Below are 22,519 nucleotides of genomic sequence, written 5' to 3'. Positions count from 1 at the left end.
TGACAAATTAAAGAGAAGTAATTTATTAGTTAGAAATGGATCACAGATTTAGGGCTGGAAGGGACCCATGAGGTCATCTAGGCTAACCCTTACATTTTTTATAGATATAGAAACTGAGGCCCAGAGGTCAAGCGATTTGCCTAGGGTCATATAGGTACTAAATAGCAGAGCCTATATTTATTTGAACTCAGATCTTCTGATTCCAAATTTAGTACTCTTTCCCACGGTTATCATGCACACAGAGGTGCCTCAAATTCCTTCCAGAGATTATTCTAAAGAATAACTACAATTTCGGGGCAGCTAGATGGTGCAGTGGATGGAACACCGGCCCTGGATTCAGGAGGACCTGAGTTCAAATCCGGCCTCAGACACATAACACTTACCAGCTGTGTGACCCTGGGCAAGTCACTTAACCCCACTGCCTAGCAAAAAAAAAAAAAAAAGAATAACTACAATTTCATCCTACTGGTGTGTTTTATAATTCTTGGGAGGAAAAATAATAAGAAACTTTCAAGTGTGTAAATCACCTTGACTTAAAAGACATTTGAAATATGCTGTTAAGAAAAGTGTTTTGTTTTTAAAAAAAAAATTTTTTTTACCTCCCAATTACCCAGTTGCTGGACTGTCCAAATGGAAAGGATCCATGGCCTAGATCCACTTTAGTTGGTTATCAGCACCAATGCTTTTCTCTGGTCCAGGTCAATGAGAGAAGACTTTTGTAAAACAAAATTAAGCACAAAAAGCATGGTACTTTTTAACTTAAATAGTATCACAAAACCACTGAGAAATAGCATGGCCTATTGGATAAAGGACTGGGCTCTGAGTCTGGAAAACCCGGATTCAAGTCCCTCCTCTGACACATACTAGCTGTGTGACCATAACTTCTAAGGGGCCAGGCAGCTCTCTAAAACAGAGATGTGTAAAGATTTCAAGGGATCTAGGAAATTGTATGGGAAAAAATACATCTTTATTTCAATATAACTGATTTCCTTTGTAATCCTATGTATTTTATTTTATGCATTTAGAAACATTATTCACTAGCCTGCCAAAGGTTAAGAACAACAAAAGCGTCAGAGCCCCTGCTCTAAGACTATTATAAAGTTGGCCTTTGCATTGGTACAGATTGTTTCATCACCAAAAGCTTTGATGAAATCTGAGGTCTGGACCAAAAAACAAAATAACAACTAAACCCAAACTGGATGGAGGACTGCGGAGAAACTACATGAAACGTATCCCTCTAAATAGTGACAACAATACATCTGCCCACACAAAGGGCAGCCGGAAGTTGGCTGAATGACAACCTTGAAATTGAATCCATAGAAATTTTTTTTCATAGATTTGCCATTTTCAGAACCTAAGCTAAAAACTCAAGAGGAGGAAGAGGAGCCAACTGAAATCAAATGAGTCAAAGCCACTTATAAAAGGAACTCTGTGAATGGATGACATATTGTGAATGACTTTCCCATACATGTGAAATGACTGAAGGAGATTTCCTTGGGGGAGACATCTTTGTCTTGCCTTTTACTGCTTTGCTTCGAGGTAGTTGGTAGGTAATCGGATGAAATAATGTATGTAAAGCACTTTGCAAACCTTAAAGCGCTTTATAAATGTAAGTCATCATTATCGTTATCATCATCATCATCATTATTATTGGCATCCAACTGCTACAAAATCATGTACGGATCAGGTCATCAGCACAAACCTTTAAAATATTTGCTCTCCAAGTCACACATTACATTTATATATTAAAACTTTGTGCACAAAACAGAGACAAAATCATATATTTAAACTCAAAAGGACATAGAAAAGTCACAAAATACTATTAAAAGAGAAACATCAAGTTCCATTTGTACTGCAAAATTCCACGATGGTCAGGTGCAAGACATATAAAAATATACAAAGAGTAAATCAAACGAATAATGCTAGTGATTTAATATAAAGACAAATCACAAGATTGGAAATATTTCAAGAACAAGAAATGCTTATCGTTCGGCAGAAATAATGTCGATGTACAAAAGGGGATAGTGCAAGAATGCTTCTGCAGCCTAGCTGTTCTCTTCACTAGAGAGCTCGTGGTTCCCAGCTGGCCGGCTGGCCAGAGGTGAGGCTGGGAGACTTAGATTCCACTCGGTGGGCTGATTAAGGCACATCTTAACGGGCTTCAAAGGACTACTTGCTGTGTTCATGTCAGACAAACCCTGATTCTCATCAGTTTTCATTTGTAGCATGCTGGAAAAAAAAATGTAATGCAATTTAGTTTCATTTTCATTTCAAAGCAAGCGAATCAACTTTCTGAACAGAAACTGGTTATTTGGCTTGTTTTCTGAACCAACCTAGTGTAGAATAGTAAAAATAGAAAAATGATTCTACTAAAATGACATTCGTTTTCCTAGTGCCAGATGTTTTGTCAAACTGAAGGAATTTCAATTCAGTGAACATTTATTAAACACCTACTAGGTATCAGGCACTGGAGAATACAAAGACAAAAAACCAGAAGTCTGCTCTCCAGGAGCTCACAGTCTATTCGGGAGAGGATAATTGGGAATTGGGGGGGATGACATGTGCAAAGAGAATTAAGTACAAAATATACCCAAAGTAATTGGGGGAGGGCCACCACCAGCGGGGCTTCTCGGTCAGCCTTCCTGCAGGAGGTAGAATGTGAGCTGAGTTCTGAAGGAAGCTCGTGATTCTCTGGGGCAGAAGTGAGGAAGCAACACATTCCGGACCTAGGCTCTCCTTCCCAAAGACGGGAGACAGAATACCAACAGCACGAAGGCCAAAGGCTGAGTTGGCCAGAACGCAGAGGAATGTGCAGGATGTCTATTTTATTTGCACTTAGTCTACTCTCAAGAAAGAATGACCGAAGCTTCTCAAGCAGCGGAGGGACATAACAAACCTGCGGCAATATCAACTCGGCAGCTCCGTGGAGGATGAGTTGCCGAGAAGAGCCGCTGGAGGCAGGGACGTCAATTAGGAGTATTGGGACTATTGCAAAGGCCCAGGCAGGAGAGGATGAGGACCTGACTGACCTAGGTCGGTAAAGAGAAGGACAGGGACACGAGATATGTTGTGGAAGTACAACTGACAAGACACAGGGCAACTGCCTGCTGATGGAGTGGGAAGATCTAAGGATGACTCCAGGCTGGCTGAATCTGGTGAGTAATTCAGTGACTACAGTGATGCACGGATTCCTCCTTCCCTAGGGAGGCTAGGTACCTTCATAACAATAATAATGAGGTGTCCTTTAGCAGAAGGCTGTAGTACTTTAAATTCGTATCAGTGCACATCACAGGTCAGAGCTGAAAAGCAACCTTAGAGATCATGTAGTATGACTCCCACATTAATACCACAATGGTGAAACGACTTGTCTTAGGTCACACCTTCAAGAGGGAGAGCTTAAGTTCAAAATTGGGTCTTCTGACTTGAAATCCAGTGTTCTTTCCACTAAACCATTTTCATGTTGGAAAAAAAAATCATTTTGCCCAGGCTCCCTGGCCAGACCTAACTGTTATAAAAGAAGGGAAAGTCATTTTATTTCTCCACTGTTGGGGTGAGAGGTGGGGGAAGGGCAGAGGGCTGAGGCTGGGCTGTCCTTTCCAAGAACAATCTCAACCCCCTCACTGGACAGGGTCCCTTTTATTCCAATTGTCTTCCCCCAATCACCTACAATCCACAATGTTCCAGAACGCTCATGTGTCCAACAGCTGTAGGATGATATAACAAAACAACATTATAATAAGAACCATCCTAAGGACTGTAGTCTGCTCCATGACTAAACTGTCTCATCCTTCTAGACCCAGGAAGTAAACCTCTGATTAGCCTGATGAATGTGATCAGTGGTAAAATTTTCTGTTTTGATAGCAAAAAAAAAAAGTCTGAGGGTCCTAGGCACTACCATGAAAGAAAGAAAACTGCTTCATAATCAGATTTTGAATTTTCTGATTCCTACTAAATGATGAAACTACTCTGTTATACTACTGGTCAAGTTTAGGAATGTACAGAACATAAAGGTGCCCAATGATGCCCTAAACTGTCGGAATAGGATCAAGTTTTTATTCCAATGAGTGTCCCCAAGCTCTGTACTGCTTATGTCAATCATATCACAGTCCTTAAATTCCCTCCCACTTCCTCACTATGTTGCCTCAATCTAGCCAGCATCCTCATCTCCCTCCCACCCAGCATCCTGAGATAATGGGTCCTCGATACAGGAAGAGGAAAGGAAGGGAGTAAGTATTTACCTAGTGCCCACTATATGCCAGGCATTTTGCTAAGCACTTTTTACAAATATTATTTCATTTTATCCTCACAACAACCTTGTGATGTAGTTGCTATTATTATGCCCATTTTACAGCTGAGGAAACTGAGGCAGAGTGACTTGAAATTAAAGTGAACTTTCATTTTAAGACTTGCCCAGAACCAAGCCTCTACGCCACGTTCTGCTCATCTCTACCCCATGCTGTCTTCCTCTTCCCTGCTCTTCTTTCACATTTGTCTTTCCTCATTAGAATATAAGCTACTTGAGGGCAGGGAATGGCTTACTTGCTTATATTTGTATCCCCAGCACTTCGCAAAGTGACATGTTAAGTGTTTAATAAATGCTCTAATAGCACTCTGACAGTTTTCAGTGGGTAAAGAGTTAATGTTTGGGTGATGGTGCTGCTTTTCATGCTGTTACCAACATTTATTATTATGCTGAAATTACTTCAGGCATTATCAAGTGATATCTAAGGTATTCAGGTATTATCTAAGTAATAAGTCTTCTACTAGGGCTTAAGGTATCTTCTAATACTAGCTTCAGAATTGAACTGAGAAACAGGGTGACCCATAAAGGGAAAAAAAAAATCCTCACTATAAGGTTGTCTTCTTTCATTAATACAAGTGGTAGGATTTAGAATTGGAAAGAAAATGAGTGATCATTTGGTCCAAGCCCCTTATTTTACAGATGAGAATAATGAAGTCCAAGGGGGTTAAGTGAATCTTGTGAGGTCACAAAGAGAACAAGTTACAGAGTTGGGATTTATGCCCAGGGTTTCTGGCTCTCCATTGACTTCTCTTTCCACAGTACCATAAGATGCTCTATCCTCCTCTTTTGTTCCTTTTTACTTTTATTGCTAGAGTATGGTTTAAGATATAGGAAGGAGAGACCCCCGGCTAAGGAAAAGGGTCCACTTAACCACTCAAGGGCTGGTGAGCATGTATTTGTCTGGAGTTTGCAATCTATTCCAAGTTGAAAGGGAATGTGGAGGAAGGAAGATACCTACTGGCAGCAATATGCCACTAGGCTAGATAACACTGAAAGAGGCTACAGTAGTAAAAGTAACAGGAAAGACAACCATAAAATTGCATCAGACAAAATTCAAGATGGGATTTATGCAATAAAATCCATCACCTTTATATCAATATTAAAAAACACAAGTCTTGGGTAACAAGGAAAATGGACTAGAAATGCTATCACAAGGAGGCATATTTGACTTCAAAGGCATCACTGAAATACAGTCAAAGGAGACCCAGGACTGAAATATGCTCTTGGGAAGGTATATGTTATTCAAAAAGGCAAAAGGAGGAGGGGACAGAAAAGAATTGTACATTTAGAAAATATACTCATGTGAAGAAGTCCAAAACCCAGAGAGTGAATTCTACAAGCTAGCGCACATTTGTGAGAAAAACGAAAGCAGAAACAGAAATCATATTTTCATTGGCATATAGTACAAACCATCTGAACAGAAACAGGACATAGATGATGAGTTTAGAAAGGCCACAGGCCTGACACAGAGGCATGATACTACAGTCACAGGGGGAATTTCATTTATTATAAAACCCAGAGCTTTCTGCCCAAAGCAGGGCAGCTAAGAATTTCTTGACTAGCTTAAGGATAATTTAATCCTTCAAAATGTGAAGGAATCAACAAAGGGAAATTATATTCTGGATCTGTTTCTCACTTACAAGGAGAAGCTAGAAGCCAAGATGGAAATAATGGTAACCCTGAGAGGAAGTGACTGACCACACTATTCTTAGATTTTGTGATGGAGGAAAATCAGGCATAGCCCAATGTGCACCCTAGATTTTAGAAGTTTATTCCAACTGGTCCAGAGAAAGAAGAGGTAGCACCCCAAGGCAGGATGGGAAATTTCTACAATGAAGTTTTGAAGACAAAAAAAAGGAAGTAATTTTATTTAGGAAGAAAAATTGTAGGGGAGGCTGTCTAAACACATCAGTATGGATAGACATATAGGAGAATCATCAATTAATTTAAATTCTAAAATATATATATAGAAAAGATGGAGGGGCAAATAGTGGAGGATGAATATAAAAGCATGATCTGTTCTTCTAAGAATGATGTCATGAGCACTAATGCTTAGAATGAGCTGAGGTTAAGCAGAAATGCTAAAGACAACAAAATAATTTTTAAAAAGTTATCCTGGAGAAAAAGATCAAAGAAAGGACAGGATAACTGCTTGGAACAGATGGAACAATAATAGATGACACATAGAAAGCAGAGCTGCTCAATTCTCATTTTGCTTCTGTTTTCTCAAAGAAAAGGATTTTTGGATGAAAGGAAAGAACGAAAACAATTAATGAGTTGAAACAGAAAGATTAAGGAAGGAAGCAGTAAAAGAGCTATCTGAAATACCTAGAAGCTTTTAATGATTTCAAGTCACTAAGCCCAGGATAAACCCATCCTAGGCTACTGGAAGAACTGGTAAATGTCTGTGAAGCCACTCTTTGTGATTTTAGAAAGATCACAGAAAACAGAATTGAAAAAGGGTAAATGTTATCCATTTTTTTCTGAATGGGGAAGATAATGAAATCTTAGATTGACCTGGATTCCTAGCAAAATATTAGAACCTTTTATTAGATTATAGATTTGGAGCTGGAAAGGACCTTAGAGGTTATCATGGTTAATGCTCTCATTTTACAGATAAGGAAAATAAAGCCAAAAGAAGTTAATATGTTTCCCTCATGATCACCCATAGCGTTTAAACGTCTGAAGCAGGATTTAAACTCAGGACTGCCTCTAAGCTCAGCAATTTCCCCTCCCCCCAGCTGTCTGGCTAGCAAGCATCTAGAAAAGCATGTGCTTATCATAAAAGGCCACCATCACTTCATCAAGAAAAGGTCACACCTAACGAACCCTCTGTCCTTTCCTGACAGGGTTGGTCAACTGCTGTGTCCGGCAAAGGCTCTAGATTCAATTTACTTGGATTTAGACAAAGTCTCTCTGATTGCTTTTGTATGAAAGATGAAGAGATGTGGACCAGGTAAGAGCACAATTCAGACAGAACAGTCTATTCAGTCACTTGCCTGAATGGTCACACCCAGGGAAAAGTCATCAGCGGTTTAATGTCTCCGGTGAAGTGGCCCACAGACATGTGCTTGGTCCTGTCCTGCTTGACATATTTGTCAATGATTTGTGTAAAGAAATGCTTATCAAACTTGCGGATGGAACAAAGCTGGGAAGGAGAGCCAAAAGAGATCTCAATAAGCTATAACAGAATAGGATTTTTTTTTTTTCTTGGTGAGGCAATTGGGGTTAAGTGACTTACTTGCCCAGAATCACACAGCTAGTGAGTGTTATGTGTCTGAGGCCAGATTTGACCTCAGGTCCTCCGGACTCCAGGGCTGGTGCTCTATCCACTACACCACCTAGCTGCCCCAAATAGGATGAAATTTAACAGCAATAGATGCACAACTTTTCACAGCTCTTCACAAGCACAAGACAGGGAAAGTGTAGCCACTAAGAATTCATCACAAAGAGATCTGGTGATTTTAGTCAATCAATAGCTATTAATTTACGATGGCAGCCATTGAGGACACAGAGACAAAAAAAAAAAAACAGTTCCTGCCATCAAGGGTCTCACGCTCTACTGAGGGAGACAGAGGAAGATACAAGAAGTCCATATAAAATAAGTTTATATAAATTACGTACAAAATAAATACAAGTTATGTGGGATCTGGACAGGAGGCAGGAAAGGCCACACATAATAGCAGCATTTAAGCCAAGCTTTGAAGGAACAAGAGGCTGTTAGAAGGGAGGTGGAAGCACATTCTGGGCATGGGAGACAGCTTGTGTCAAGACATGGGGAAGAGAATGTGGCAAATAACTAAAAAACACAGTTGTTTAACATGGAGCATATCAAAGGTAGTCATGTGTGATTAGGACCTAAATGTACATCAGAATTAGGTTATGAAAGGCTTTATGGTTGATCCTAGAAGTATCCAGTCTAGGACTAAGGAGGTAACCTTCCTGTTATATCCTGCCCTAGTCAGATCCCATTGGAATATCATGTTCAGTCCTGGGTCTCACTTTTTAGGAAGGACATTGGTAAACCGGTTATACATTCTGTTGGTAATCTAGACGAAAAACAGGAAGATGACCTTGAAGACGATGCCAGATCAGTTGAAATATTAGTTGAAAGAACTGGGGATGTTTGGACTGGGCATGACCTAGGGTAGACAGGACAGCTGTGTTAAGTATTTGAAGGACTATTATGTGAAAGAGGGATCCGATTTGCTCCTTGATTCCAGAGAACAGAACTAGTAGCGACTGCAGAAACAGATCGAGGCTTAACGGAAAGAAAAGCTGCCTAACAATGAGTGTTATTCAAAAACGGAACAAGCTAACTCAGGAACCATCAGGTTCCTTAATACCACAACTCAACAAGCATTTTCATTGTGTCCCCTAGGTGGCTGGCACTGTGCTGGACACTGAGATGACAAAGTCCAAAATCAAACAGTCCTGGCCCTCAAGAACCACAGTGTTTGGGGGGGGGGCATGACAACATCTAAGTGGATAAACAGAAAAAACATACAAAGGGGACACCCGTAAGTTTTGGGAGGAGCAACAATAACAATAATGTACATAATGCAATAATGTAACAGCAACTAGAGTAGGAGTTCTGCACCTATTTTTGTGTCATGGTCCCCTTTGGCAGTCTAATCTAACCTGAGAAAAGGCACTGACCCATTCTGAGAAAATGAAAAGAATACACAAGACAAAAAAGGAAGGCAAGTATATTGAAATAGTATCAACATTTTTTTTAAAGTTCACGAGCCCCAAGTTAATAACCACTGAGACTGCAGGAAGTAGTACATGAGGTGAGCTTCGGAGGAAGGTAGGTAGGCAGGCATTCTGTGGCCTAGCATCAGGAGGGAGGGACAGGGGAGAGCCTACATATACAGAAGCATGATGACAGGAAATGTAATGTCATGTGTGGAGAATGGCAAACAGTTTGGTAGGAACATAGCGTAAAAGAGGGTCCTGTGCAACAAGCTTGGAAAGGAAGGTTGGTGCCAGACTGGGAAGGGCTTTTAAAGCTAGAGAAATTCACGTATAATCCTAGAGGCAAGAAGGAGTGACTGGAGGTGTTAGAACAGGAGAGGCTTCTGGCAAACTCATGTTTGAGAAACATTCCTTTGACGGCTATGCAGGAAAAGTGGGTAGGAGAGAACTAAGAAGCCCGAACAAAGATACTTCATGGGCCAGATGAGAGGTAATGAAGCTCTGATCGAGGGTGGTGGCAATATAAGGAAAGGGATGCACGTGACATATCACAGAGGGGGAACTGAAGAATCTTGGAAACTGATCAGACCTGAAGGGAGTATGAAGTCTAGGGCTGACCCATAGATTGCAAAGGCTAAAAGTTGTGGAGGGAATTCTTGCTTCACATATAAGTTAGACTTCACAGTCTCTCTGAGGTATTTTCTAAGTTTTGAGTTTCTGTGATACCACTTTTATTATGGGAGGCAGCATGGTAGAGTGGAAATCTATCGCAGATTTACAGTCAGAGAAGTGGAGTTCAATTTCCTGTTCTGTCACTTACTGTGTGACCTTGGACAAGTTTCAACCTCCCGGAGACTCGGTTCCATCATCTGTAGAGACACAGATTGGACTAGATGGCCTCCAAGGATCCACCCATCCTCTTCTCCAAGATGCTTTTTTTCTCTTTCCTGCTCCTCTTCTCTCTGACTGCTCCTCGCTCTCCTTTGCCAGATATTTATCCACATCAGGCCAGCTAACCGTGGGAGGCCCCCATGATTTTATTTGAGGTTCTCTTCTTTCCACCCTATATCACTTCATTTGGTGATTTCACCAGCTTTCAACTGTCTTACCCAGGCAGATGCCTCTCAGATCTAGTTGTCCAGTTCTAACCTCTCTCCCAACCTCTGGTCTTGCGACTCCAACTGCCCCTTACATATGTCAAACTAGATGTCTATGGACATCATGAAACTCACAATATCCCAAACTCATTATCTTTTCCCCAAAACCCTCTCCTCCACATAATTTCCCCATTATTCTCAAGGGTACCACCATCCTCCAGTCATCACTCCTCACATCCGATCTCTCGCCAAGGCTTGGCAAGTCTGTTTTTTCACGTCTCTGCTGACACTACAATCACCTTGTTGCACAGGCTCCTTCTTCCCTCTGACACTGCAATCACCCTGGTGTAGGTCCATCACCTCACACCCCAATCATTGCAATGGCTTGCCGGTTGGTCTCATTTTCCACTTCAGCTCATTCTCCACTCCGCTGTCTAACTGAACTTCTTACTGAAGGTCTCAGCGTATCACTGTCCCCACCACCTCCATTCTACAAATGCCAGGGAACTCTCTATTAACTCCAAGATTGAATATAAAATCATGTTTCGCTTAGAAAGCTCTTTACAGCCTGGTCTTTTCTTGCTTTTTCTGGTCTTCTTGCACCTTAACCATCCCTTTGTACTCTGGGATCTAGGGACACTGGCCTCCTAGCTTTTCCTCCATGATACTGCTGACTTGTTTTCACTGGCTGTCTCCTATGCCTGGAATGCTCTTCTTCCTCATTTCCTCCTAGCTCCTCTGGCTCCCTTGAAGTCTCAATAAATCCCACCTTCTGCAAGCTTTTCCCACTGCTGCTTAATCTTTGTGCTTTTTCTCTGAGATTACCCCAGTTTATCCTGTATATATCATTTGCACATAGCTGTTTGTGTTGCCTCCCCCATTAGACTGTGAGCTTCTAGACAGCATGGCATTTGCCTTTCTTTATATCACCAGCACTTTGTGCAGTGCCTGAACACAGGTACTTAATAAATGCTAGCTTACTTCTGGCTTTTAAAAAAATTTTTTTTAGGCAATTTGGGTTAAGTGACTTGCCCAGGGTCACACAGCTAGTAAGTGTCAGGTGTTTGCTCTGAGGCCAGATTTGAACTCAGGTACTCCTGACTTCAGGGCCAGTGCTCTATCCACTGTGCCACCTAGCTGCCCCAATGTATAGACACCTCCCTGTCAGGGAATCGATTACTTCTGGCTTTTAATCCAGGATTCTTTGGATCTGTATTTGTGCCTAGCATTTTTATTTTTTATAAATCCCATACATCCTGAAGTGTCTCCATGTCTACAAGACACTGATCAACTGAATTGAATAAAACTCACAATCAGTAAAATGAACTCTATAAAATTCATTGAATGATAGAAGTGTATTTAGTACCCTAGATTTACATTGTTTTTGATGGTGCTGTTTATCTAGCCCTATTCTAAAATGTGTACACACACACACACACACACACACACACACACACACACACACACCCCCTCTCTTCTAATCAGGCTCATGGAGAAATGAGAGGTAAATGCTATATGCTACATTCAACTCCTTTGATTTACTTGCGGTTAATTGGGTAGGTGGACAGCCCAGTGGACTCCTGCTGGAGTCAGGAAGACCTGATTTCACATCCAGCCTCCAACACTCACTAGCTATATGACCCTGGGCAAGTCAACTAACTTCTGTTTGCCTTAATCCACTGGACAAGCAAATGGCTAACCGCTCTAGTATCTTTGCCAAGAAAACCTCATATGGGGTCACCAGAGTTGGACACAACTGAACAGCAATGCCTTTACCTGAAATGTCCTCTCCCTTTCTCCTTTACTTCTCCAAATTCTACTCATTATCAAAACCCAGATTGTTTTAATCTTTTGCAGAAGCTTTCCTGATAACTGATTCTTATAGTACTTATGTTTGTGCCAAAAAATTAATCCTACTTATATTAACTGTTGCCAGATTGATTTCCAACTAGCTCTCTGAGTAAAGGGACTATGTAATATTCTACTTGTCTCCTCTACAATGGAATGCATATTGGACAGAATAAGAAGCCTTGGAATCTAGTCCCATTTCTCTTACTTAGCAGGTTGTGATTTTGGACCAGCTTCATAAATTCCCTGAACCACTTTATCTGTAACAATAGTTGTCCTGCCCATCTTACACAACTGTTGTCAAGGGAAAGAAGCATTTCATAAAATATAAAGCAAAATACAGTATTTTTTTTTTTTGCCTAGCCGTACACCTATTGGTGTACATCACTCCTTCCTACTATGCAGAATGGCAACTCATTTATGATGTATAGTATTAGTTGCCTGAGGCACTAGGAAATTAAATGATTTGTCCCAAGTTTCATAGGCAGTCCTGTCCAAAGCAGAGCTAGAACCCAGTGCCAGGAACTGTGCTAAGCTTGGGATACAAAGAAAGACAAAACAGTCCCTTCTCCCAAGGAGTTAGTACTCACTAATGAGGAGTTGTAAACAAATAGGCACTTCCAGAATAGGAGAAAAGTAACTTTAAAGGGAAAGGCTCAAGTGGATGAAGAAATGGGAAAAAGACTCCTGCAAAAGGTGGCATGTGAGCTGAGTCCTGATGAAAGCCAGGGACACCAACAGGAGGGGTGGATGGACCACATTACAGGACAAAGATAATGGAAACAAGAACGTCATGTGTCAGGAACGTTGTTTGTCCCTTATTTTGAAGAGGACCATTGATATCACAGGATGATGACTTGCTCAGAGCTGCAAAAGTCATCAACCTCACTCTCTCTTCCAGAGTCAGTGAAGTCCAACAGCAAGACAAAATTCAAGATGGCTGGCGACAGCCTGTAGGGGATGACCTTGGCATCTTTCATGTCTGACTAAGCTCTCAGTGACCCACAGTGCCTGCTTTAGCCACCTTCATGGCCACTGGAACAAACTGTTCTCATTAGACCATTCTGCCTGGGGAAATCTTAGGGCAGACACGCCCTTAACTCACTAATGGGTTTGAGGCCTGTTGGTTACCCTAAACCTGGTTAGCTTGTCTGCTGAGATGGCTTTACCAGGGTGTGGCTGCTATGCATGTTACAGCTTCTTGGAGCCACAGGTGAGTTGGGTGAAAGGTGGACACCAAAGGTGGATGAGCAGCCCTGGAAAGGGCTTGGCAAGTCCTCACACCACAGGTGCTGGTCTTCCCTGAACACTCCATACACTCCTGTGTGTGTAAGGAATGGCAAGAAGAATAGCAGGATGGTAGACATAGTGGGAGTGCAATATGAAGAGATAAGAATAGGAGAAAGGGGTCACAATGTGAAGAGCCTTTGATGTGATAAAGGACTTTATATATATGATCCTGGAAGAAACAGGGAACACCTTTCAGCAGCCTGGCTTATTTTCAAACTTCCCACACTTATTGAGACATAAAGCACATTTTCTATGTTGGAATATGAGAACAGGGAGTCTGCATATTTGGAAAGCATGACAATCAAATCTTTTGAGGGCTAGGGTAATTAAAACACATTGGCTTTCTGTAATGGTCCTCCAATAGAGACTCAAGAAAAAGATAATGATCAGTGTTTGACTACAGAAAAGAACAAAGTCTAATTTTCTAATAATATATATATGAAGACACCCACATATATGTATATGTATTTGTATGCATAGAGATGAATACATGCATGTCATATAGCCATGAAAGATCAAAAGTAGATAAGTTTGTTCTAAGATTGTTCAGAAATTTGATTTTTAATCTGCATGGCAAGGATATACATAATCTTTCATATTATAGCTGCCCAAATTGTGAAACAGGAAGATTTCACTTGATAAAAGTCCTAAGGCTCCTATTGGGATTGATGAATTTCTCATAATGTTCCCATGTTTTCTTATTGGTTCTAAAAAGCAGCTTTTTATACTTCAAGTTATGCATTAGAAAGGAAATTATCGGGGGCAGCTAGGTGGTGCAGTGGATAGAGAACCAGCCCTGGAGTCAAGAGGACCTGAGTTCAAATCTGACCTCAGACACATAACACTCACTAGCTGTGTGATTCTGGACAAGTCACTTAACCTCAATTGCCTTTAAAAAAAAAAAAGGAAATTATTTTCAGTAATTTAAAATCATAGATTGTCTACATAGTAGAGTAGCCATAGGAACTCTTAAATGAATGCACTACTATTAAATTTCAGAAATAAGTTTGGATGACACACATATCCACAAATTAGTCTTCATATACAAGCTCCATGAATAAATGAAGATACTTTACTCATGGCTGAATGTATAGTACTTAATTCAATATCACCTGTATCCTTCTACTGTGTAAAGCATACTTTGCTTTTATCAGATTAGTCTGATGCTTTTATTGGGCTTTAACTGAAATGAGGTAGGAGAAGAAAAGTTTTCAAGTTGTGTAGGTGCCTGAAAAAAAGGAAATGAAGTCTGATCTTCAGGTTCACACATGGTTAGTGTTTTCATTGTCTTAAGAGAACTTTCCTAGATATTTTAGTATTATCCATCCAATTAAGACCATGTATTTAAGTAAATTAATTTTCATTTTATTGGCTGAAATTATATATAACAAACTCACCAGTTTGAAATACAGCAATTCAGAATTTGTAATAACATTGTTGAGTATGATTTAAAAGTAAATATTCAGGAAGCTTATTTCTCCAAAGGTTTTCAATCTTACTCTCAAAACTGGGAAAATCCAATCTAAAAGAAGTGATTTTTCAATCCATTGCCTGAAGAAATTAGGGATTCCTTCTACAATTCTTCACTTCTGGGTTTAGTAATTCTTTATGGGGGAAAAAGGCTTCTATGCTTATTGGGCAGCAGGATTTAGTGAACAGAATACTATGGGCTTGAAATGAGAAAGACCTGGGTTCAAATACAGACTGATAACAGATGTCGATGAAGGCACACTACTTAACATTTTTATGCATCTTAGGCAACTCAAGACTTTATCAACCTATCAGTCGAGTTGAATTCATGTCATCGTAAGAAGTTCCCACTTCAGGATTTCTCTACACTTACAAAATCACAAATCCTTTGCATATGCTTATGATATAGTATTTACAGTGTTTAATTAGCAACTTGCTTTATTTGCTTACACCCACATCTTTACTCATGTCTACTACATTTGAAAATAGTAACACAGAATTTTTAAAATTAGTCTATAACTCAGACTTTTCTCACTAAGTCTTCCTGGTCCCTCCAATCACTACCATTACTGTGAATTAGTGAATTTTTATGCCATAACATTATCAACTCTCTAAGCTAAAGGTTCTTAAACTCCATGCCTACATTTGGCTTTTTAAAATGTATTTTTGATAACTATTTCAATATAATTAGTTTTCTTTGTAATCCCATACATTATTTCATACATTGAAAAACATGATTCTGAGAAAAGGGTCCACAGGTATCAACAGACTGACAATGGTGTCTGTGCCACAAAAAAGGTTAAGAAATTGTTTTAAGCTAATACCTTATGTAAGTTTACGTTTCTAGTGAAAATAAAAAGCGCAGAAAAATTAAAATTTTATAAAGTTACATCATGTGTAGGGAAGTCATAACTTTTAAGCTTGTCTTAGAGATAACTAGCAGTCACTGATTTAACTCAGTAGTTACAAAGTCCTGTAAATATGAAATTCATAGTGATAGGGATGGAGTAGGCCTGTGATTTCACAAGTATAGGAAATTCCTTGGATGAGGAAACTCCCTGTAGCAATTCAGGTCTATACTGGGTTAAATGACTTGCTCTGAGTCACAGTTAGAAAGTTGTGTCTGAGGCCAGATTTGAGCACAGGTCCTTCTGACTCCAGATCCCCTGCACCACCTAGCTTCCCCTAGGTCTGTAACGTTCTTGTTAAGAGTTACCTAGAACACTGAAAGGTTAGAGAGCTAATTTGTGTCAGAGAAAACATTTGAACTTAGGTCTTCTTGGTTCCAAGGCCAGGTTTCCATCACACCCACACAACCTTTCCTATTCTTTTTTTAGCTAGGTAGCATAGATGGTAGAGAGAAGAGTACTGGACTTGAGGTCAGATTCCCTGCGTTTAAGTTCTGGCTCTATTTATATCTGGCATAACTATTTATTATGTGTGATCTTGAGCAATTAATTGGTTTTGCTTGTTGCTATATATGGGAAGTGATAGTCCATGAGCCAAGACTTCTTTGAGCTTGTTTCCTAACCTATAAAATGGAGATATCATGATAATCTGTATCAGTATTATGAGAAATGTGCTTTATAAAATTTAAAGCATTATATAAGGGTTTACTTAGGGAAGGCATCTAAATATATTAACGAGAAAGCTAGGTCTACTATACAACTGTAAAGCAGAAATATTCTATGATGATAGCAAGTCTATATAATTTGAGACTGATGCTTAAACATACAGAAAGTGTACATAAGCACCTTCTGATGCCTCACCTTGATATGCACGTGACCCCATGTGCTTTAACACCTTAAATGCCTAAATTAAATACCTAAATACCTTAAAAACCTAAAGGTATTTAACAATACCTTTGACAGCACAAACTTTGGCAGGTTCTACCAATCTGAAAAGGCTTTAAGGGTGGGGCCGGTGATGGGTCTGTATGTTTGTTATTCAGGGACCAAACTAGCCAAGTTTCAAGAGATTCAATATCACCATGACCACCAATAACGATGTTTTTGGCCACAAGAAATCTAGATGACCACCCACTAAGGTATAGTGTACTATAGTCTGCATTGGTGGAGGAAGTAGCTATACTGAAAAAATTACAGAAATCTTTAGACTGTTTCCACCCATTTATTCTTGTATGTATAACTATCAAATGAGAATGTATCTGTAAAATGCTTAGTACAGTGCCTGGCACATTGTTGTGGTTTGGTTGTCCTACACTTTGTGATCCCATTTGTGGTTTTCTTGGCAAAGATAATGGAGTGGTTTGCCACGTCCTTCTCCAGCTCATTTTACAGATGAGGAAGCTGAGGCAAGCAAGGGTAAGTGATTTGCCCAGGGTCACACAGCTCGTGTGTGAAACCAGATATTCAGGTCTTGCTGACTCTAGGCCTGGCATTCTATGCCACCCAGCTATTCTGTCTCGCAGACAGTACTCTTAATAAATGATTATTCTCTGCATTTCCCTTATTTAAACCAGATGCCTTTCTGTGTGTCTAAGTGGTGCCAGGTTCTAAAAGATCATGTCAGTACAGCATAGCTCTGTCATCTTCTACTAAGCTGGGAGAGGCTTAAGAGTGTTTAGACTCAGCGACAGACTGTTATTGAAGGAAGAGTCTAGCTAAGGTGAGAGAAGATTAACATTGCGTTGGCCACAGAATGATGAATTTTTCAATCACAGTGATGCTTGAAGAATATCTATTAAGTTGTACTGGTGTTTCTAGCTTAATTGATAGAGGATGCACTCAAACTGATGAAATCATAGATCCCTAAAATAATGAAGCACATATTTTTTATGTGCAAATGTGTATATACATAGGGGACAAGTAAAAACACAAAGAGCAAGGGCCAGAGCTTGAGGTTCAGTCTAAGAAAACTTTTGTCCCAAACTTAACTAGATTTGTTGCTATATATATAGGAAATGATATTCCATGAACTATGAACCTTTCACTGAGACTAGCCATGTGAATATGGGCAAAGCACATGTTTCTCAATTTCCTCATCTATAAAATATTTAAATATCTACTTCATAGGTTATGACACAAATGCAAATATCAGCTACTCTGCATTTTGTTCATTACACTGTATGTTTCATGCTCTCAAATTATAAGCTCCTTGAAGGCAGATCAGAAAGCATGGGAAGCCCAACTTCCTCATAGAAGATGATGTCTTTTAGAGAGGTAACATGATTCTCTGGATACTGGTTGGTCTACTAAATTTATTTTGAAGGACACAAAACTCATGCTGTTGTTTGATAACTGCTTGCTTTTTGGGGTAGGGATTTTAATATTTCCTATATGTGGAGGGAGGGGCATGAGTTCTTTGACAGCAAATTAAGAATGGAAAATTAGTTACTGATGGGAATATTGGCCACCACTATGGTGATAAAGTTAAGGTAATTCTTGAGTATGGTTTTGTCCTTCAGAATTCCAACAAAAGGCAGTTTATTAATCAGGGCTTAGAGTCTGTCAGGCCTTCTGGCTGAGGTAATTATCATAGTGAACAGCATTTCTAAATGAAGGGTTTATGGGAAAATAGGCTCAGAGAGTCAAACAGTCCGGCTGGATACAAAGTACAAGAGTGTCAGCAGGCATTGGGAGTCTTGTTCATACTGGCTATTTCCTCCATTTCTAATTCCTAATCAGTTATTCCAGGTGTACAAACATGAGAGTAGGGAGAATATTTTGTTCTTGGAGTGGGAAGCCTGAAATGGTAATAAGTCACAATCTATTGGAGGCCCAATTGATCCAATAGTTGAGCCAAAAGGTTGGCACTGAAAGAAGTTCCACAGAATCATACCAGGCTATGAATCATCCCTTTCTGGTGAGACTTTCCAGACCTCTAAAAACTCAATCATCCCTTCTTTCACTGTGGGACTTCACACTGGCCCTTTGTTCCTTACCTATACAATGAAGGAATCAGACTACCAGGATTTCATGATTAAGAAATACAGTAGTGTCAAGTTGGTAAGCAATTAAGGACTTGTACACGAGGTGTGAGGAGAAAGTTCAGATAAAACAGTTTACACCCTTGCAGAATGCATAATCTGGTACTTTTTACTTTTTTACTTAATATCCCTTAGTTTCAATAGGTTGCTATGGAGGACCTTCTGATAAAGCGAAGTACTCGAGTCTGACAGTATGCCTGACCTAAGAGAGATGCTTGAACACAAGCTTGTTTTATTCAACAACTATGGAGTATATAACACAAAATTGCTTAACCTGGGATCTATGGACCACTTGGTCCATGAACTTGGATGAGAAAAAAACTTTGACACGTGTATTTAAATGTAATTGATTTTCTTAGTAATTCTACACATTTTACACATCTAAAAATTATTCTGAGAAATTATTCTGATATGGGTCCATGATACAAAAAAGGGTAAGAAGCCTTGGCATGTTGGAAAAAGAATTATACTATGGATAGAACACTTAGAATCAAGTCTAAGATCCATTTCTTATTGCATGAAACCGAGTAAAGTTGTTTTTGGAGAGTGTGGTACAATGCAAAGTGTGTTGGCTATGGAGTCAGAAGACCTCTGATCAAATTCTGCCAGTGTTAACTTACCTGTATCACCTTGGGCCAGTCATGTAGCTTCTCCAGACCTCATTTTTTCCCCATTTTTAAAAGGAGGGAGATTATATGGCCATTAAGCTCCCTTGCAGCTCTAAATCTATGACTGTATGATTAACTGTAGTGTAAAGTGAACTTGCAGCAAGGAGACTTTGGCTTATATTTCAGGCTCCAACCCTAATTAGCTGTGTGACCTGGCAAGTCAGTTAATTTGAGTCTTATCTTCCTATCTGTGAAATGGATTAGTGTCTGCACAATTCAAAAAATCAAAACATTTACATGATTACCTACCTCACAGGGCAGTAAGGCATGTTTTATAACAAATATGTTCCTCCATCTGGTAAAGAGGTGATGGTATGCTTTATTTTAAGACGAGCTAGACTTAAGAACTAACAATCTAATATGGGTCAGAATGCATGTTTGCAAATTAGTGTGAATAAAGTATGTGCAAATTACCACTGCAAAATGATAGTGGAATTCAGAAACAGGAAGGATTAAAATGATTTATTAGGCTGATACCATCTGAAGTAGGTACTAAATGGCATACTTTCAAAAGCAGAGATGGAGGGAACATATTTCCAGCAAAGGAAACATTGAGAATAAAGAAATGAAAGCAGAAAATCTAAGAGTGTGATCATGAAATGTTAAATGATCCAATGTGGCTAGAGCACAGGCTAGCAGAACAATGGGAAAATCATATATTTAGAGTTGGGAGAGGTCTCAAACGCCATCTAATCCAACACTCCAGACCCACTCCCTTTAATATGCCAATAAGGAAACCGAGGCTGAAGGAGATAGAGTGACCTGCCAAAGATCACATACATAACAAACTTTAGTGGGAGAATTTGGAAACAGGTTTGCAGACTCTAAAACTAGGGCACTTTCCTCTGTATCATGCTACCTCAGATCACTGGGGACCTTTACTCCAAGCTATAAAGTTAGAGAAATAGTGCTGAAATTGAGAGTTCAGATACCTTTAGTTGGATTTTCTCACTTTGAAAATTTAGGAAATGAGGCCCAGGGAGGTGAATTATTGGCTCAGAGTCACACATAGTAAGTAGACGTGCCCCTCAAACTTCAGTCTTTGGATTCAAAGTCCAGTGCTTTTTCTTACTATACTTACTGCTTTCGATTTTATTCAGCAAGCAGGGGGAAAGGGGGATGCTATCAGTCTGTGTGAAGTGGCAGTGACACAACCAGAACAGTGCTTTAGTAAAATTAATCTGACAACATGGAGTATAGACCAGAAAGGGAAGAGAGACTAGTCAGGCTATTGCCATGGAGGAGAAAGGAACTAAGATGGGGTCAGTGCAACTGTAACGGAGTGGAAAGATATGGAAGTGGCAAAAGTATCAGCATTTGACCAGGAACAGGAGGGATGGAGGAACATGACTGTCGAGTTTTTAAGGTTCACTGATAATAGAGAATGGTGGTGTCATTAGTAGAAAAAAAATGAAGTCAAAGAAGATAATTAGCTATTCTGGAAGTCTGATTTAGGTATCTGATATACCCATTCAGAGGACTGAGGAAAAGAGCATTCTGAAAACCTCAGAATTCTGACAAGTGGTATCACTGTTTGAAGCATTTTTAGAGTATTCACCATTCAAAGTATTCTTGAGATGTGTGCTAACAGACATGAGGATAGACAGTAGTTGAGTTTAACTGGGTATGGGGCAAGTAGATGTGACCATTTCTTATTCTCATCTACTTGGACAGTGATGCCATTCTTCAGAGCAGCATACGGAACATTGGATAAATGGATTAATTTGGCTGGCCAGTTATATCAAGTTCTGGACTACGGGGGTTAAAAGTACACATTTCATACACACTTAAACCTCCCCGGCCTCACCAAATTCATTCTTAGTAAGGGATTAAGTTGGTTAAGGGGTTACTTGAAACTCAGGCTTTCAGCAGGACATAGGTTCAAGAACTCTATTCCTATGGCCTGTCTTTCATTATTTCATTGTTTATGTAAGGGTAAGACATTCAGGATTTGGTGATAAAGCAAAGTCACAGTAACTGCTAAGAATTCTATGAAGACACTAATGGTAGATAATAGACTAAAAAAATGACTAATAGTTTCCTGATTCTGATATGGTACAATTGCCTGACACAAAGGCATTCGTTCTTCAGGTTGGGGTTCTCAACCCAAAATGTTGTTCAATTATTTCAATTACATCCAAAATGTTGTTTGTGAACCCATCTGGGGTTTTCTTGGCAGATATTGAAGTTGCTTGTCATTTCCTTCTCTAGCTCATTTAACAGATGAGGAAACTGAGGCAAACAGGGTTAAGGGGCTTGCCCAGGATCACACAACTAATAAGCATCTGAGGCCAAATTTAAATTAAGGTCTTTCTGACTCCAGGTCCAGTGCCCTAACCACTATGCAACCTAACTGCCCTCCACCCAAATTAGTGCTAATATTTTTCAGAGGAAAGAAAGAAGGAAAGAAGTTAAATGTCTACAATGTGCCAGGAACTATATGCTTTAAAATACATCTGATCTTCCCAACATCGGCAGGTAGGTGCTATTATCATCCCCAATTTACATTTGAGGAAACTGAGGCAAAGAGAGGTTAAGTGACTACCAAGGTCACACAACTAGTGAATGAGCTAGATTTGAACTCAGGTCTTCCTGACTGCAGGCTTAGCACCACAATGCCACTTAGCTCACCCTTGAGGGGTACAATCTTAAAACTATTTTTGACCATTAGAAGATTGGGAACCATAGAAATGATGAATGTAAAAATCTGACATTTCTTAGATCTTCGCATCTTGATTACTTAGTAAAGAACAAGTCTCTACAAGGCTGGCCTTTAACTTTCATGGGCAAGGCTTGGATTCAGAATTTCTTTATATTAGAGTAAGGGAGGGTCAAGGGAGTTGAGATGATACAATAGTATCTTTATAGCAAATATCCAAAAAATGTTGATAGTAAAGATTCACAACTTGCTGGGGAAGGGAAGCTTTTAATTATCCTTTTCAAGAGCCAGAGCAAGGAGAAATAAATATTAAGGATTCTAACAAACTTGGAGGACATTTGAGGGTTGGGGTTTGGTAGCACAAATTTATTACACTGTATTCTAAAAACTTTCACTTTGGTACTGTTTTTAGCTTATTCTGATTTACCCCCCCCCCCCCTTTTTGCTACCACCAAGTGATGTTACACAATGGCTAATTCTGCTAACTGGAGAAATCAATGGGGAAACTAGGACTAGGTCAACAAATATCCTTTGTTA

General features: G+C 39.7%; 1 protein-coding gene across 4 annotated transcripts in view; it reads right to left on the bottom strand.

Moving 5' to 3' along the window:
- Positions 1–22,519, bottom strand: part of LCORL (ligand dependent nuclear receptor corepressor like) — a 177,161-nt gene continuing 154,642 nt past the window's right edge. For 3 of the 4 annotated variants that reach the window (XM_020992645.2, XM_078148594.1, XM_078148593.1), the window contains one exon: positions 2,120–2,229. In XM_020992645.2, the coding sequence (XP_020848304.1) occupies positions 2,216–2,229 (14 nt within the window). In that variant the 3' untranslated portion in view covers positions 2,120–2,215. Of the gene's footprint in view, positions 2,230–22,519 lie in introns of all 4 variants that reach the window. The other variant, XM_020992680.2, reaches the window with a different exon arrangement.

Source organism: Phascolarctos cinereus, unplaced genomic scaffold (assembly GCF_003287225.1).
Source record: "Phascolarctos cinereus isolate Bilbo 61053 unplaced genomic scaffold, phaCin_HiC Scaffold_9;HRSCAF=440, whole genome shotgun sequence".
In the NCBI taxonomy this organism is placed as follows: Eukaryota; Metazoa; Chordata; class Mammalia; order Diprotodontia; family Phascolarctidae; genus Phascolarctos; species Phascolarctos cinereus.
This window is presented reverse-complemented; position numbering and strand designations above follow the sequence as displayed.